The following is a 16,148-nucleotide window of genomic DNA, read 5'->3' as shown; positions in this document are numbered from 1 at the left end:
CTTAGCTGCCTACCAGAGACCGAAGAGGCCACCCTCCCACTTGTGATGTCCCTTTCTTTGTAATGGCTTGACCCCTACTTGGCCACCACCATGCTCTGCCACCCTCCTCTTTACTATGACTTTTTGAAGATAAAACATTGTTAGAATCTCCTCTCCTTGGAATTAAAAAAAGGCAAAAGTCATTCTTATGTGTTTAGAGTTGAGATCTAAGTATATTAACAAGAATCAAAGATAATTTAGTTTTGGTTAATGTGACCTGCTCAGAAGAATATTTTGATTTTTAAGATTGTCTAATTTTGCCACCATAAGTAAGACTGAGCCAATACTTAGAATGACTTTTGTCCAAGCTTTAGGTGGAAATACATTAACAACAGTGGAGGATAAAGCCTTCACTTTTGGATGCTGCTGTCTCAGGAGAGCAGGACCAGTCAAACAGGCTTGTCCTGACTAACATAGATGAGAGACCAGATGACATTATAGGTCGAGACCCACACTGTGGTGGGCCTGCCTAAAGCAAGGCATTGCCTGCTCAGAAGATACTTCAAACTCAACTCAGTCTTTTGATTTCTTCTATCAGAAGTGGCTCAAAAGGAACTAGTCACTGACCTTGTATTTGTAGCCAGCCACATCTACATATTGAAGAAAGAAAGTACTGATGCTAAGGGCTTCTACGTTGGGTTTGGAGGTGAAAGAGAGGTGCAAAGGTTATTGGTAACAAATGTGTCCATTTTTTTCCTCCATTGTACCCCATTAATATACTTCTCTTTATATTGTTTAAATTCCTGGTGGTAGGAAAGTTTAAACTTGCTTTTAACATGCAGGTGGGCTCAGGAAAATGAAAATAGGCTGTCTGGCAATAACCCAGGCTCCTGGGGTTCCTCTGCAACAGGACCTGTTCTTGTCTCTTCTCCAAAGGGCTAAATGGTACTGTGTTGAAAATAATACCCCTGTATTTACCTCGAAGTGTTTCTTTAATTGTTGGATTCTATTTTTAAAAGTCATAATCTGACTTCGGCCTCTGGCAATATGGCAGATAAAGATTTTTAAAATCCTTTTAAACATTGGTATGCTTGGTAAGAAAATAAGGACTATCTAGAGGCTAAAAATACAAGTGAAATCAGGAATCCAGAGAGGTAAGATAGCTGTGAGACTGACTTTACCTTGAGGGCTTTGCCAAACTAGGTGAACATTGGTTTTGGTTTACATACCCTCCATGACTCAGGGTACCAAGGACAAATCCCAGGGTCCTTCCGAGGTGGGCATATGTGGAATGTTCCCACTCCCAGTCCCATATATATATATATATATATATATATATATATATATATACACATACACCTGGGCCCCTCAAGGGCTATATCTGCAGTGTAAGGGTGAACAAGAAAGAGAAATCCACCCAGTCCCAAGGACTGGCAAGAAAATGTTCCTGTCTCAAATCTTGGCACTGAGTAGAGACAGAGAAATTTCCTTGATAATTTATAACCATAGGCTGATCTCCATAAGGAATTGTAGCTCATATGCAAACTACCTGAGTAGCCTGAAAAATCTCAAACATAAAATTTAGGTTTTGGAAAACATAAAATTTAGTCCTTGGATGCCTGGCACAATCAAGAAGAGCCTATATCCAAACTATATCTCAAACATTTTCACAGATTAATTTCTAGAAAATGTGAGCTCTTTTAAAAAGAAATCAAAACACCAAAAGAGGGTACCCTGTAAGAACCAACATAATCTATGAATAACAAAATGATACCGAATATAAAATATGTATATTTAGTATTTTTAAAAAATTAAAAATATGATTGAAAATCAAGAGATTTTACAAATGACCAATCATCTTTATGAATGGCTAAAAAGAATTTCTGAAAATTCAAAATTCAAAACTCAGTAGAAGAGTGTAACAACAGTAGGTTAGAAATAGCTGAAGAGGTAAGTTAAGAGCTGGAAGACTGGTTTGAAAAAATTATACACAATGCAACATAGAAAAACTAAAGATGAGAAATGTGACAGAGATAAGAGATAGAATGAAAATTTGTAGCATATGTCTAATTAGAATACCTGGGAAAGAAGGAGAGAGAGAATGGAATAGAGATACCATTTAATGGAAGATAGGTAAGAATATTCAAGAATTGATGAAAGACAGAAATCCTCACTGTCAGGAAACCTGATGAATTATAAGCAGAATAAATGCAAAGAAGTATGTGTGTTTGCATCACAAAGAAATTGCAGAAAACTAGAGAAGATGTTAAAATTATCCAAACATCAAAAAATGGATTATCTACAAAGGAATGAAAAGGCTATCAGGTGACATCTCAACAAAGCCAGAGGGCAAATGTTTATCAAGTTGAAAGAAAAAAAAAATACATGAATGTAAGAATAATTACACAGCATAAATAGCTCTTTAAAATTAGGATAAACTAGACATTTTAGACAAACATAACAAAGATAATTTAAGGTATAAGAAGGAATTATGGGCCAGGCGCCGTGGCTTACGCCTGTAATCCCAGCACTCTGGGAGGCCGAGGCAGGCGGATCACAAGGTCGGGAGATCCAGACCATGCTGGCTAACATGGTGAAACCCTGTCTCTACTAAAAAAATACAAAATAGTAGCCGGCCGTGATGGCAGGCACCTATAGTCCCAGCTACTCAGGAGGCTGAGGCAGGAGAATGGCGTGAACCTGGGAGGCAGAGCTTGCAGTGAGCCGAGATCGTGCCACTGCACTCCAGCCTGGGCGACAGAGCAAGACTCCTTCTCAAAAAAAAAAAAAAAAAAAAAGGAATTATGAGGAATAAAGATAGACTCACAATATAGAGTGTTGTCATATAGTTAGGTCAGGAAGGGTTCTAAGGTGTTCTAAGGTTTTTCATGGGGAGGGTTAAAGTGTTGATTATAGACTTTGGCTTAATTATACATTTTAAAATTTGAGATAAACAGTAGAAGAATAAAAGAGATATTTAATGTTTATATGAGTAGAAGAAGAAAATCAGGGTGAAGTATTTGATTCAAAATAAGGAAACAAAAGGGAGAAAGAGGACCACAGAAAAAAGCAAATAAACAATCTAATATAAACTAAATAAATAGCATGTTTATGTGAGGGTACTATAAGGAAAATGAATGAATCACCGCTATATGCAGACATGGGTGTAACTAAATATAGTGTGAGAGCAAAAGAAGAAAAGTCTCAGATGAGTACATAGAGTGTGATTCATTTATATGAAGTTCAAAAGCATGTAAAACAACATACTGCATAGAAATACAAAGGTGAGATAAACCAAAATAATGATAAACAGAAAATTCAGGCTAATGACTATCTCTGAGTGGCAATGAGGGAATAGAATTGGAGAGGGACAAACGGGAAAATTCAAAATGAAAGACACGTTTCTTTTTCTTTAAATGAATGGATTCGTCCATGTTTGTTGTATGATAATGCTTAAGCCATCCACAGAGTGGATAAGTGTTCTTTTCTGTCTACTCATTATTTAATAGAAATAAGTTAAACATTTATAGTTATTCAAATTTGATTTTTTATGTGGTGTGAAATAGGTTTCCAATGTTGTTTCATTCTAGGTAGATAGCAGGTTGCCCCAGCATCACCTATCAGAGAGCTATCATTTTCCCATTGGAATGGTAACTCTTGTTACCCATCTAATTTTCATATACATTGGGATTTATTTCTTGACCCTGTTTTCTGTTTTATTGCCAAATCTGCAGTCATCGATTTGCCTATTCCTAGGTCGATCTCATATTGATTTTATCACAGCAGTTTTCTGGCTTGAATGTTTTAGTATCTGGAAAGGCACATCCCCCTACACTATTCTTTCTCTTATTTTTCTTGGTTATCTGGGGCACTTATTACTTCAAATGAACTTTTTAAGATCATTTTATCTAAGTCTAAAATAATCGCATTAAATTTGTATATTTATGAGAATGTCTTCCTACCCACAAATAAGGAATGTTCCAATCTTATTTTATGACCTTCAATAGGGTTTTATAGCCTTTTTTTATATTGGTCTTGTGGCTTTCTTGTCAAATTTGTTTATTAACATTTTACAGTTTTTACCATGATTATGAGTAGACGGTTTTTCCATTTTTCACTTCTAATTATTTATTGCTACTGTTAAGAGGAATGATTAATTTTGGCATATTTATCGTCTGTCCAACTAGTTTCATAATTCTGTTATAATTTTAATATTTTTTCACTGGAGTCTCTTGGATTTCTAAGTATACAGATACATAATCAGCAAAAAGAGATTGTTGTTAGCTGTCTTTCTTTTCCAAATGTTAATGATTATTTCATTTTCTTGTCTTATTATACTTCCTTTATGAATAAGAATGGTGATAACAAATATCCTTGTCTGGCTCCTGATTTTAATTGGAAACACTTAGCGATTGGCTATTTAAGGAGTTTTCTTCTATTTCTTGGTCCTTAAAGTTTTAAATGGAATTATTACTGTATTTTAAGACTTTCTTTATTTCTATTTTCACTCTAGGTTTTGAGATGTGTCTTCTACTTGATCTTGGAAGACTGGAGTCTTAATAGTGACCATTCTTTCCTTAAATTGCCCTGATTTTCTTAACCTTGGAAGACTTGAAGTCTTAATAGTGAACATTATCTCCTTAAATTCTTTCCTGAAATTCTCCTGATTTTCTTGTCGGCTCAAAAATCATAGTTCCCTCAAAAACCCTCTTTGTGCTGCGCTTGATTCTCGTGGTGTTTTGGTATTTTGTTGTCACTATTTAAGGTGTCCTCCCTCCCCTGCAGTAGCTGTAATTCTAGTCGTTTTTTCAGAGGCTGGAGCTCCCGATGTATATGGTTCTTTTCCATAGCCTGTTTGAAGGCAACATTGAAGTACCTTGAGGTGGTGGTGGTCTCACAGAAAGTACCTGATAGGGCAGTTGCTGACCCTATGAGCTTCTTGTAGAAGTAGACAGGTTGTCAGGCCCCAGTGGAGACCCCTGGTCTCCACGTGCTCTCCTGGACTCAGGGGTAGAGCAGACCAGCCTACCCATGCATTCAGGAAAGCCAGCCTCCCAGAACCCTCAGGCCCACCTGTCAGAGGCTTCAGCCACTGCTTGGCTCAGTTGAGCCAGGGGATTGAAGTTGAAAATAGATGAAATCAAATTGTCCAATATTGTTACTAAGCTTTGTCTTGATATTATCCAGTGCATGTTTTTATGGCTGATAATCCCATTGAGAGACAAGGGCAGATCCTTGAGAGGAGAAATTGAAATGCTCCTGATTATAAAATGGTAGTTTTTTGTGCTAATATTAGATATTTTAATTGGGCCCCTGTTTTTTTCTTTAAAAGTAGAATGAGGGAGAAAAGCATGTTGTTACTGTGATACACATCTATGACAGGTGATCCAACCAAGGCAAGGTGCGGACCGGGGCGGCCCTTGTATGGCAGGTAAAGGGCCCTGGGAGAATTTAGCTCCCCATCTGTGCTGGCAAGTCTCCAAGGATAAAGTGACAAGGAGCATCACAGTGGCTCACGAGTAACTCCACAGTGATTCTTGAAATAATTGGAGGCAGCCTGGGGTGTCACGGCCTTGAATCATTAGTTGGTGGAAAAGCAGGAAAGAACCCACGTAGTGGCGCATCAGCGAGACGGTGCAGACCGTGGAGAGCAGCAACATCTGGTCCCCTTGGCTCCAAGACGGAAGGAGCCCAGAGGAGCTGGAGAAAGTGACAAAGGAGCTAAGTACCTGAAGGAAAAATGAGGGCTGGTGACAGGGAATAAGACAGATGCAAGCTGAAGAGGCTTTAGGCAAAGAAAAGGAACTCGGGGGTAGGAATATATTTGGAGGAAGTGTTCTAAAACAAAGCCGTTTTGTAAAAGAAACTCTCCCAAGGGCAGAAATCCTATTGTACTTGACATTTTTATGCAGCTTTTCTTCCCAAGAAGGTCTCCAAAATAACCCTTTAAAAGCCGGTTGAGATAACTTGATAAGACAAATAGAGGGAAAAGAAAAAGGTTTGTGGAGTTTTATTATCGCCAAAAGACATCCAAGTTAAAACACAGGCTCTGATGTACATCCTCAATTCATAGATGTGGGATGATTTTTTTCGATCTCAGGGATCGCTATGCAGCCCTCTCACGTACCCATGAGGAAACTGAGGCTCACCACACCTTGTAGATCCCAGGTCGCTGTTCTCCCACCAAGGGCTTTCTACAATCTCCACTCTTTCCACTCAATCTGTGACCATGTCTGTTTCTGTAGAACCATTGATTGATTACTCAGCTCTCTATCCAGCCAATCTTGGGTCTCTGTTTCTGTAAAACCATTGATTGATGATTCAGCTCTCTATCCAGCCAATCTTGGTCTCTGCAGTGTCTTCATCACATTCAGTCTTCCACCCAGCCCGTTCTGTGCCAGGCCCGGTGCTGAGCTCTGAAGTGGAGCCTGATTCCAGCCCTGAAACCACAGACGCTGCCTGACGCCCAGCCTGGAGTTCTGAGCAGCTGTGAAGGTGCTGCTGGGGCCCTGCCTCAGGGCCTGCTGTTCTGCCTAAGGAACCACAGGAGTGGGGTCCTCAGGCCAGCAGCCTGGCAGCATCCTTTAGGTGGAAGAGGCCTGGGAAGGCTGGGGGGAAATCTCTGGAAATGGTGAGTCAGGTAGTTTCACTGTTGTCACACACAGTAGCTGGGAAGATGACACACAGTGCAAAGGGCTCCCAGAAGGAGGGAAACCATAGGACCTATCTGTAGCAGGTGAGCCTGAGAGGTTTGCAAGATATGCTGGCATTGGGCCCAGGTCAGGGGATGCCTTTGAAACTGAACTCCAGGGTTCCTCTGGCAGGCCAGCGGCCCTGGTGACTACCTGACACTGCCCTTAGGTGTTGAGTGGAGCCTGCAGTTTGTGCTGTGAGTTAGTTCCAGTCACTTTGCCCTGAGAATGTATAATTTCAGACTCCCCCACCTTGGAAGCCCTGGCGCAAGGGAAATGGTAAGGGAAGCATTTCCTTGGGGTATTTTGAAGCGTGCTATTTTGCATCTGCCTTTTTAAAAACCATTCAATACTTTCAACATAAATATGTTCACCTTTCCATTAAGGCTGGCCTCCCGAAGACAGCAACTACCCCACATTTGCATGCACTTGAATCAGTAAAACCAAATGGCTACTTCTTTTCCAGTCCTATTTATTCAACCTTTCACCAATTCGGAGTGTCTGAATTGAGCACTTACTAAGCGCCAAGCTCTCTACATGAATTATCTCATGTAATCCTCAAAGCAATCCTGTAAGGGGCAGACCATTGTTATCCTCACTTTTAAATAGGGAAAAGATGGTGGAACCTTGTCTGGGCTTACGCAGCTATCAACTGTGAAGGAGCACAGGACTGGGTGGAGGCCAAGGTTTTACTGTGTTACTGTGTTACTTGAGACCGAGCGGGATTAACACAAGCGCTGTAGGAAGTTCTGTTGCAGCACTCCCCCAACCACCCCCCCCCCCCCGCCCCGCCGCCCCTGCCCCTGCCCCACCCCCGCCCCTGCCCCTGCCCCACCCCCACCCCAGTGAAGAGGAGCTGCCTGTCAGCTCTGTCAGCTCCCACCGCAGCAACATGGCCTCTGGCTCCAGCGCCTTCTCCCTCTGCTCTACCAGGGGCCTTTCCCAGGAGAAAGTTCTCTCTGTCTCAGTAAGTCTCCGCTAAGTGACTTGGAGCCTCACGTTCCTCCCTTTCTGGGGTCTTTTTGTGAGGCTGGGGGCTCTGAAGGAAGATGCCCCAGGCAGAAGAAAGAGATGAGAGTCCTTGGCAGCTCCCTCAGGTGATGTTGGTTAGTGTAGGGATTTTGGTGGTATTGAGAAAATTATCCAAAACTTGGGAATAAGGCAAAGAGAGGGTGGCAAGTCCTCCCTCTGGGACCTTGTTTACTAGATCTGCCCAAGGATTATTTGCTGATCCAGGCTAGAGGGTTATGTCTTTGTTCAACTCACAATTTACCACTGATTAAAGGCCCAGACTGCAGTGACATGTTAACTTTCACATTTGTTCCCAGTAAAAATGCACATGATTCTTTTTGGTGGAAAAGAGAACCCGAAACGTTGTGGTTTTCTTACCAGGCAGGTCACTCACCTACTGTGTGCCTAGCCTAGGCATCTCATCCCAGCCTTCTTTCTCCGGTGCCCATGTGGTTCCTCCAGTCCTCCTGTGAACCAGCATCTGCACTGTGGGCTCTCTCATTAAGAAGGCAAACACAGCTTTAACACATGCTCATTTTAGATTCTCATGACAGTCACATTTTTAAGTTTTTGAAAAGTATGCTTTGGCACTTGTGTTTGGTGTTTGATCTTCAACTGTGACCAAAAATAACCACCTCCAAAAGCCGTGCCCTGGGGCATTGGACAATATGTAGAAACCTATTTGTGCTTTGGTTTGATACAAATTGGTTAGATAGAAACTCTTTTGGCACAATTGAGAGGCCTACTGACAGATGAAAGGTGTTCCTTCTCTCTTCTTGTTCCAGGCATTTCTGACTTTGAAGTCAATTTATCAGACCTCAGGCTAGGATCTGTAAACATTATGCATGACAGGTTGCATTACCTTCCAGCAATGGGCAACCATGTGTTTCTGTTGAGCTTTGGGATTGGAAAATGTGGTCAAGTCTTTCAGAGCTGGTCAAACTGCTTTCATCAAGTGCACAAGAACCTCAGCATACAGGCTGTGCTCACTGGTTGAGTTTGAAATCACCTGTGGTCACTGAGCGTACATCACATCTGCCCAGCAGTCACCTGTCCAGTTTCAGGCAAAATAGCAGGAGTGGAGACAGGGAGGTGATGAAGCTGGAAACATCATAGTGGGCAAGGGGCTTAATGGCCAGGTGTCCATGCATGACAAGGAGTGGGTTTGGGCCTGTGATGTTCACAGATCCAAGCAGGGCTTCCTTCTGCGGCCCTGTAAACCTCTAGCCTTTATAGAAGTTGCTACCTGGGCCTCTAAGCTATGTGTCCATGAGGTGGATGAGCAGCAGCCATCCTGCAGCCGGGGTTGCTGATGTGTGGATGTATCCTGACGCTGGAGAAGCTCACACTATGGACATCTAGATCCTCCTGGCATGAGTTCCTTGAAGCAGGGACCATATTGCCAGCTGAGCAGATTATCCCAAGTTCGAGGGATTTGGAGTGAGACTGATGCAAAGTTAGGTTCTACCACCTACTTGCTGTCTAACCATAGGCAAGTCACTTGACTCATGTTTCCTAATCTGTAAAATGGGCATATATTCATGCCACAAATATGTGCTGACTAGGGCCTGTGTGTCTACTTAATAGAGCTTTGAGGAGGATTAAAGGAGCATCAGACGAACACATAGATTCTCAGAGTTTAGCATGGTGCCTGGTGGGCATGCCTCAGTAAATAATAGTCACTTTACACATGACCTTCTCTGGCTGGGTGTTAACACACATATGTCCTTGGGAGGAATCACAGATTCTCTTCCCAACCCTTGAGTATAAATGAGGCGTTACAGGCTGGAGGTGGACCTGACGCAGCCCCAGCACCCAGGGCATCTAGGAGTATGGAGGCCCTCACCAAGGTGGCCTGTGGTCAGAGCTCAGAGAGGGCTGCTCTCTTCCCACCAGCAGCCCTGAGGGGTGCCGAGAGTTTTCTGGCCCCTAAGAGGAGGATAGACCTCTTTCAGCTGGGGGGACTGAGTGGTGGGGTGGCGGGGCCTCACCCTACTTTCCAGGTAGGACAGTTGGGCAGGGTGAAACTTTGCATCTGCCTCACAGCTCCCTGCAGACTGAGTCTGCCTGGTGATGTTTACCTTGGGGCAGGGCTTCAGGAGTCAGGCGTCTTCTTACACCAGGCCTCCTCGCCCTGTATGCCAGGTTCCAGGGCACCCGAGGGTACTCCACTCTCTCCTTCCCCCAGGTCTCTGCCATCTTCACCATCAGGTCTCAGGTCTAATCTCACCTCCTGAAAGAGGCTTCCCTGACCACCAGAGTAAAGTGTGCCCGCTGCAGCACCCTGGTTATTTCCTTCCTCTCATTTAACACCATCTATACTTGTCTTGTTTCTTGTTTGCCAGTTCACCCTCTTGTGTGTCTTCCTACACTGTCATGGTAGTGCCCTGAGGATAGGAGCCTATTCTGTCTGAATCCCCAGCACCTGGAATCGGGACTGGCACATAGTGAGTGCTCAGTAAATATTTGTTGGATGAATAGACAGATGGCAAGCTGGCAAGCAGGCACTCCGGAAGTGCCCCGTTGTTACCACCCACCCTGTCTTAGGGTGGACATGGCATGGGACTGGAGCGTGGGGCCTCTGCCTGGTTCTCACACAATCCTGAATTCTTTAGCCGCATACCAGGCACTTGGGTGGTTTCTGCAATGAGAGAGTCAACACTGATAGGCACTCTCTGTCCCTGGATCACCTTGCCACGTGTGAAAGTATAAGTTATCTTAAAGCAGGGAAGAATACTGGGACTGTTGCCTCCAATCCCTGGAGGCGCACCCCACATATCTGCACATGGCTACATGCACGTGGCTCTTCCACAGGCAAAGCCTCAGCTCTGGGTCATTAAGAAACCCAACCATGACCCCAGGTGAGGGCTGCCGCTCCCCTGTGTGTTGGTATGTCAAGACCTGGAGGATAAAGTATATAAGGCCATGTATAAAAGGCTGTATCTGCCCATGACAGGCACTTGGCTGGACAAGTACCTCTGCTGCAGAAGCTGGAGACAGCTGCTGTGCTGGGCTGGGGTTCGTGGCAGGTGGCAGATGAGGTTCTTGAGGTTCTTGGTGCTGCACACACTGCCTCTGGTCTTCTGCCTTCACACCCTGCTCTTCTCAGTCAGTTTTGGGCTTTCCAGTGAGTGGCCTCCTCGGAGCCAAGCCATCACCTCATTGAGGCCTCATAGTGAGTTGGGAATTGAGTGCTAGGTCGTGTACTGGGGGCACTGACAGCCTTCAGGAGGAGGCCTAGGCAGAACCTCTGGCTGAGATGGGAGCAGGGAGCTCCCAAGGCCTTGTCAGGAGAGATGGGCTCTCATCAGTAGTCAAGCTGGAGATGAGGTCTCAGACACAGAAAAGCTGTGTTGGGAAGAATGTGGCAGCAGGCCGTTGGCATCCAAGAGTGGAAGAGCTCGTGGCTTTTCCCTCATTGCCACTCGGGGCACTATCCCTGAGAAGGGAGCACTCGTGAGTTTTCTCTGGGCCCAGGAAGCAGTTACAGAGGCTGAGTCAGAGTTTGGAAGCAAAATTACCCAACTTTCTGTGCTCTTGGTTGTGGCTGGCTGTGGTGAAACAACGGAGGGGCTTCCTGCTCCAGGTGGATGTAGACCCGCTCTCTCTGGGGCCCATCTCAGAACTCAGCCTCCTTTTGTGCCCTCCACCGGCGCCAGACAGGCTTGCCTTCCACAACCACTCAACTACACCACCTGTACCTATCCATGCTCCCAGTTCATGGCAGTCCTGGGTCTGTGGCATTCTTATTGAGAATCCTTAATCAGATTACAGCGGGAGTCTTTAGCACCAACTGGTACCAATAGACTTGTTTCTCCTGCCGCCATAATGTTAATGTAACAGTTCCCATTTCTGACCATGTTCAGTAAATTTAATTTGTGTTGAAAAGCAGCTTATTTGGCAAGATGATCAGTTTTTAACCTGAGTAAATGGCTTTCTTGATGACTATAAATTAAGCACATTGTACTTTTCATGCATTGTGGTTGTCCTCATAAATACTATAGGCAGTTGCTGGTAGTCTCACTTGGTTACCTTTCCCATTACTGTTTTATCGTCATCGTAGTAGGAGTGGGGAATTCATTGTTTTAATGACAAGGAGGAAGTGGTAACAAGGGGCTTGTTTAATGAGGAGCCCACCCCTAGGTCAGCATGTCTGGGGCTGTGGATCAGATTCTGGGCCTTCCCCAACCCAAGGTATTCTCAACGCTCTGTGGGGCCTTTGTGAAGGGCATATGCAGGGCCTTCATGCTACTTTTGTCTTAATTGCAAGTAATCAGGAATCAAATATTTGCCGACAGTCAATTTCCATGTCAGGGAGAACATGAGTGTTCTTGACAACTTCAATAGCCACAGGTTGGCACCAGTGTTTCCTTAACACTGACCCTCGGAGTGCAGCCTGCAGGGAAGGCCATGGGAGCCTCCCCAGCAAGCTAAGCAAACGTGGGCGCCTGCTGCCCTGTGTGATGCTGGGCCTCAGAGGTGCTTACTACCATCTGGACACACCGCTTTCAAAGGAGGGGTCGGGGAAAGTAGCTTCTCCCCCAGCCCCCCATGAACTGGCTTTGGTTTGCCTGCCTGGGCTGGAGGAGGTGGTCTCTGAAGCCCCTTCCAGCTCTGCTTCTCCAGGATTCCAGTTCTCTTTACTCCAGAAAGCCCATCTCTACAGACATCCATCTTCCCCTCATACATCTACCCTTCCACTTCCCTCCTGCCTGCTTTGGAGAAGGCAAGGGAAAATGTACCCCCACTGGGCCAACGCATGTGAGGCTTCACCAGCCTCCCCATATGACCCCTAGCCGGCTTCTTACCTGCACTGAATTAGCCTTCAGGAGATCAGTTCTGAACATTTCTGCATTTCTTAAAACCTGAGTATACTGGGGCCACACGAAGAGAAAGGCCCAGCACTTTTGGGGCCTCCTGAGGCCAGGGCAGGGCAGGCACTTTGGGGTAGGAGGCTTCAGAGAGGGACACTTGGACTTGGGCTGGTAGCAAGCACTTCATAGAGGAAATGCCTACAAGGGTGACTTGGAACTGGTTTAACCAGAGGGAGAGAGCAATGGGGGCCAGGGCACACACCCTAAAGCAGGCTCAGAGCCCAGGGTGCAGAGACTTTGCCTCTTGTTTCTTCAAAATGGGCAATTAGTGGGTTGCATCCTATCTGCATGGGAAGGTTATTAAAACAGTGATCTGATGGCAGTGCTCTGCGTCCTGGCCCTGTCTTGGGAGAGAAACAAGGCCTGATATTTTTGGAGCTGTTAGTTTGTTCTAGTAGCCGCCAGCACTTTCTAGGGTAACCCATTTTCCAATAACCCAGGAGAATCACGCTAATCAAACATGCTCTGTGGCAAAGCAGCCATAAACACCGTGAGTGGGGGGCCTCCAGCCCAGAGCCTCCCTGCCAGGCGCCTGCCTGCCTTCTGCCTCCTTCCCTCCCCACCACCGTCAGCCTTGACAGGAAGACGTGCAGAGGGGCTGCTGAATGCCACTGGGCCTTCATGGTGACATGCAGACAATTAGCAAAGTGGATAAAAGAGATTCCCGCCCGCTTAGGATCTGCACTTTTACACTGCTCAGAGATATTTGACCTTCTAGTTTATTATGATTCAAGAAAAAGTCAATACTTCTTAGCTTGCCAGGGTTGGAGGAATTTAAATGAATTATTGAATCAAGCAGTTAATCTGCCAATAACTGATTTTTTCCCTTTAAATCTATAATGATGAAAAGCAGACTTAACCAAAAACAAGAAAAAGGAGATCTTTCTTTCTTTCTTTCCTTTTCTTTCTTTTCTTCTTCTCTTTCTTTTCTTTTCCTTCCTTCCTTCCCTCCCTCCTCCTTCTCTTCTCTTCTCTTCTCTTCTCTTTTCTTTTCTTTCTTCTTTGCTTAGACATTTTAATCCTATGGGTAGGAGCTAGGGCTGAAAGTTTGCTCATGATTACTAGGACCATTCTGTCTTGCTGAGTATTTTGATGGAGATTTAATTAACAGTTAAAGCAAAGTCTTCTGAGGCCATAAAAGTCTGTATTCACATTTCAGTTGTCTTTTGGTGTCCCTGTGTAATTCCCAACTTTCCATCTGTACCTTCAGTGACATGTGCCGATTATCTCATTTCCAGACTCCCACAATGCAGTGTGATGTTGGTGATGGATGCCTGTTTTGCCTTTTACTTAAACGTGCCCTTTCCAGCTGCCCTGACCTCTTTGGTGTGTGAGCTCTGGGTGCTGCTGCCTGAGTTCACTGTGGGTGTTGTAGGGTGCAGGGGACACTCAAGCAATGTAGCAGCTGCCATTTCCAGGGGCTCAGCCTTCTTGCCCATAACTGCAACATTGTGCTAGAAAGGACTGGGCGGTGGGGAAAGGCTGCTGGTGTCTCCCCTGATGACGTGTGTCTTGGAGAACCACATTCTCCCCCAAGGAAATGGCCAGTCACTGGTCTCCCTACCTCAGCTATCCCCACCCCCTTCCTGAACACTTGGAGCATGACTTTCTTCTTATGCCATGCTTCCTCCCTGCAATGGCTCCCCAGTGCCTACAATAGAGTACCTAAATTTCTCTGCTTGGCTCTCCAAGTCTCCCAGAAATCACACCTTGCCCCCCAACCCCACCGCTGTACAAAACTCCTACTCACATTTAGTCTTCTGAGACCTGCGAATGCCACCCACAGGGCAGCTGGGGGAGTCTTGGCTCAATCCTGCTGTGTTTCTGGGAAAACTCTTCTCTCTTTTGCAGGGCCCACTGGCACATCACCCCCTCCATCATCTCTACCACTCCCAGTTACTTCTCCCAAACTTAGCTCCCTGGCTCCCATGCCCTTTGCCTGATCTGCATACTTGTCACCACCTTACAGAATGACAAAGTCAGAAAGAGGAAAAGGCATGGCTTGTTCATCTTTGAGACCCCTAAGGTGCCTAGTACACAGCCTGGTCCAAAGTCATGATATAGTAAAGGAAAAGAAGGAAGGAAGGAAAAGGTGTTGCAGGCAGGGGGTGGGTGGGGGGATGGCTTTTTAAAGAGTCATTGATTTTAATAGGTCTCTAGTCCGGGAGGCTGACTGTGAGCCTGGGAGCAGTGGTAGCAGGCTTTGTCCTTCGGTGTAAGGTGCTTCTTTGTGAGCACAGAATGGCTGAGTGTTTTCATTTTTCAACTGGAAGCAGGAAAAGTAAGTCTAAGAAAGAACCAAGAGTTGATCAAAAGCCCCCAGCTGGGTCCTAGGATGGGCAGGTGTTGTGTTTCAGATGTTGAGAGGGAGTCAGCCATGAAACCTGAGCTCTGCAAGGCAGGACACCCTTCTTGGCACCAATGGCCACCTCATGGAGGGACAGGGACTCCCTAGGAGACCCCAAGTCCCCAGGCCCCACCTTGAGTAGCTTGGCTTCACAGGCAAATGGAGTCTGTGCTTGTGAGCTACAAAAGAGGCCCTTGACCCCAGACCCCCTGAGTGTTTGTAGCTGACCCTCTGTGTTTGTGTGTCCGGCAGGGCTTTCCAGCCACAGTGAGCTACTAGCCTCCTGCGGGAACAAGTTCTGCAGCCGAGGGAGCCGGTGCGTGCTCAGCAGGAAGACAGGGGAGCCTGAATGCCAGTGCCTGGAGGCATGCAGGCCCAGCTACATGCCTGTGTGCGGCTCTGATGGGAGGTTTTATGAAAACCACTGTAAGCTCCACCGTGCCGCTTGCCTCCTGGGAAAGAAGATCACTGTCATCCACAGCAAGGACTGTTTCCTCAAAGGTAGGAACAGGGCCCTTGCCCTGTGGTTTTGAGTTTTGTGATGGATCTTCTAATGCCTTTTTGACAAGTGACCTGGGTGCTGAGTCTACAAGTTACGTATCTGTAGGAAATAAAGACAAAGACTGGTGTGTAACAAAATGGCAGCAGTGGCATTTTGGTGATGCATACTCTACCTGTGTGCCACCTCCAGAGACCCCTGCCCTTAGAGGAAGCTTCTTGGGGAGCAGAATCCAGGCAGGTCAAATTAAACCCTGGCTGGTACAGGTTCACTAGTAACGAGACAACAGGACACTACCCAGTTCTCCATACAGGATGGGCCTTTGCAAGGTTGTGACAAGGACCATGTTTACCCTTCTGCACAGAGTCCCATGAGTCAGGAGGCTGTGCTGTGCATAGAATGTGGTCAGGCAGACACCAGCACAATGGCTCCCAGCATGGCAAGAACACAAAATCTGGCCTGGAGTAGTTGTCATTGGGAAGGCATCCCATGTCTTACCTGTCCAAAATACCTCTGAGCAAGACAAGGAAGCCTCTGGGTGGACATCAGAATATGTCCATGGAGCTGGGGCCAAAGGATTCATGCTTTGGGCTGAGATTGAGTCAGAAGAGAAGGCAAGTACCAGCTCCCACTAGACGGTAAGAGCCATCAGGGCAGCGGCTATGGCTGTTTTATGCGCTTATGTATTTGCAGCACCTAGCACAGTGCCTTGCGCCAAGAAAATGCTCAATGGCTCCCAGATGCTT

At 45.8% G+C, this 16,148-nt stretch overlaps 1 protein-coding gene across 4 annotated transcripts in view; it reads left to right on the top strand.

Annotated features, from left to right (window-relative positions):
* FSTL4 (follistatin like 4) overlaps nucleotides 1–16,148 on the top strand; it is a 412,351-nt gene that overhangs the window by 190,636 nt on the left and 205,567 nt on the right. For 3 of the 4 annotated variants that reach the window (XM_005557765.5, XM_005557766.5, XM_005557764.5), the window contains exon 4: nucleotides 15,156–15,404. The exons of the other annotated variant lie outside the window; for it this stretch is intronic. In XM_005557765.5, the coding sequence (XP_005557822.3) occupies nucleotides 15,156–15,404 (249 nt within the window). The remainder of the gene's footprint in view (nucleotides 1–15,155; nucleotides 15,405–16,148) is intronic. 4 annotated transcript variants of the gene reach the window in all.

This window comes from Macaca fascicularis, chromosome 6 (genome assembly GCF_037993035.2).
Source record: "Macaca fascicularis isolate 582-1 chromosome 6, T2T-MFA8v1.1".
NCBI classification, from domain to species: domain Eukaryota; kingdom Metazoa; phylum Chordata; class Mammalia; order Primates; family Cercopithecidae; genus Macaca; species Macaca fascicularis.
Note: the sequence above shows the minus strand (reverse complement) of the source record. Positions and strands in the feature narration are given on the sequence as shown.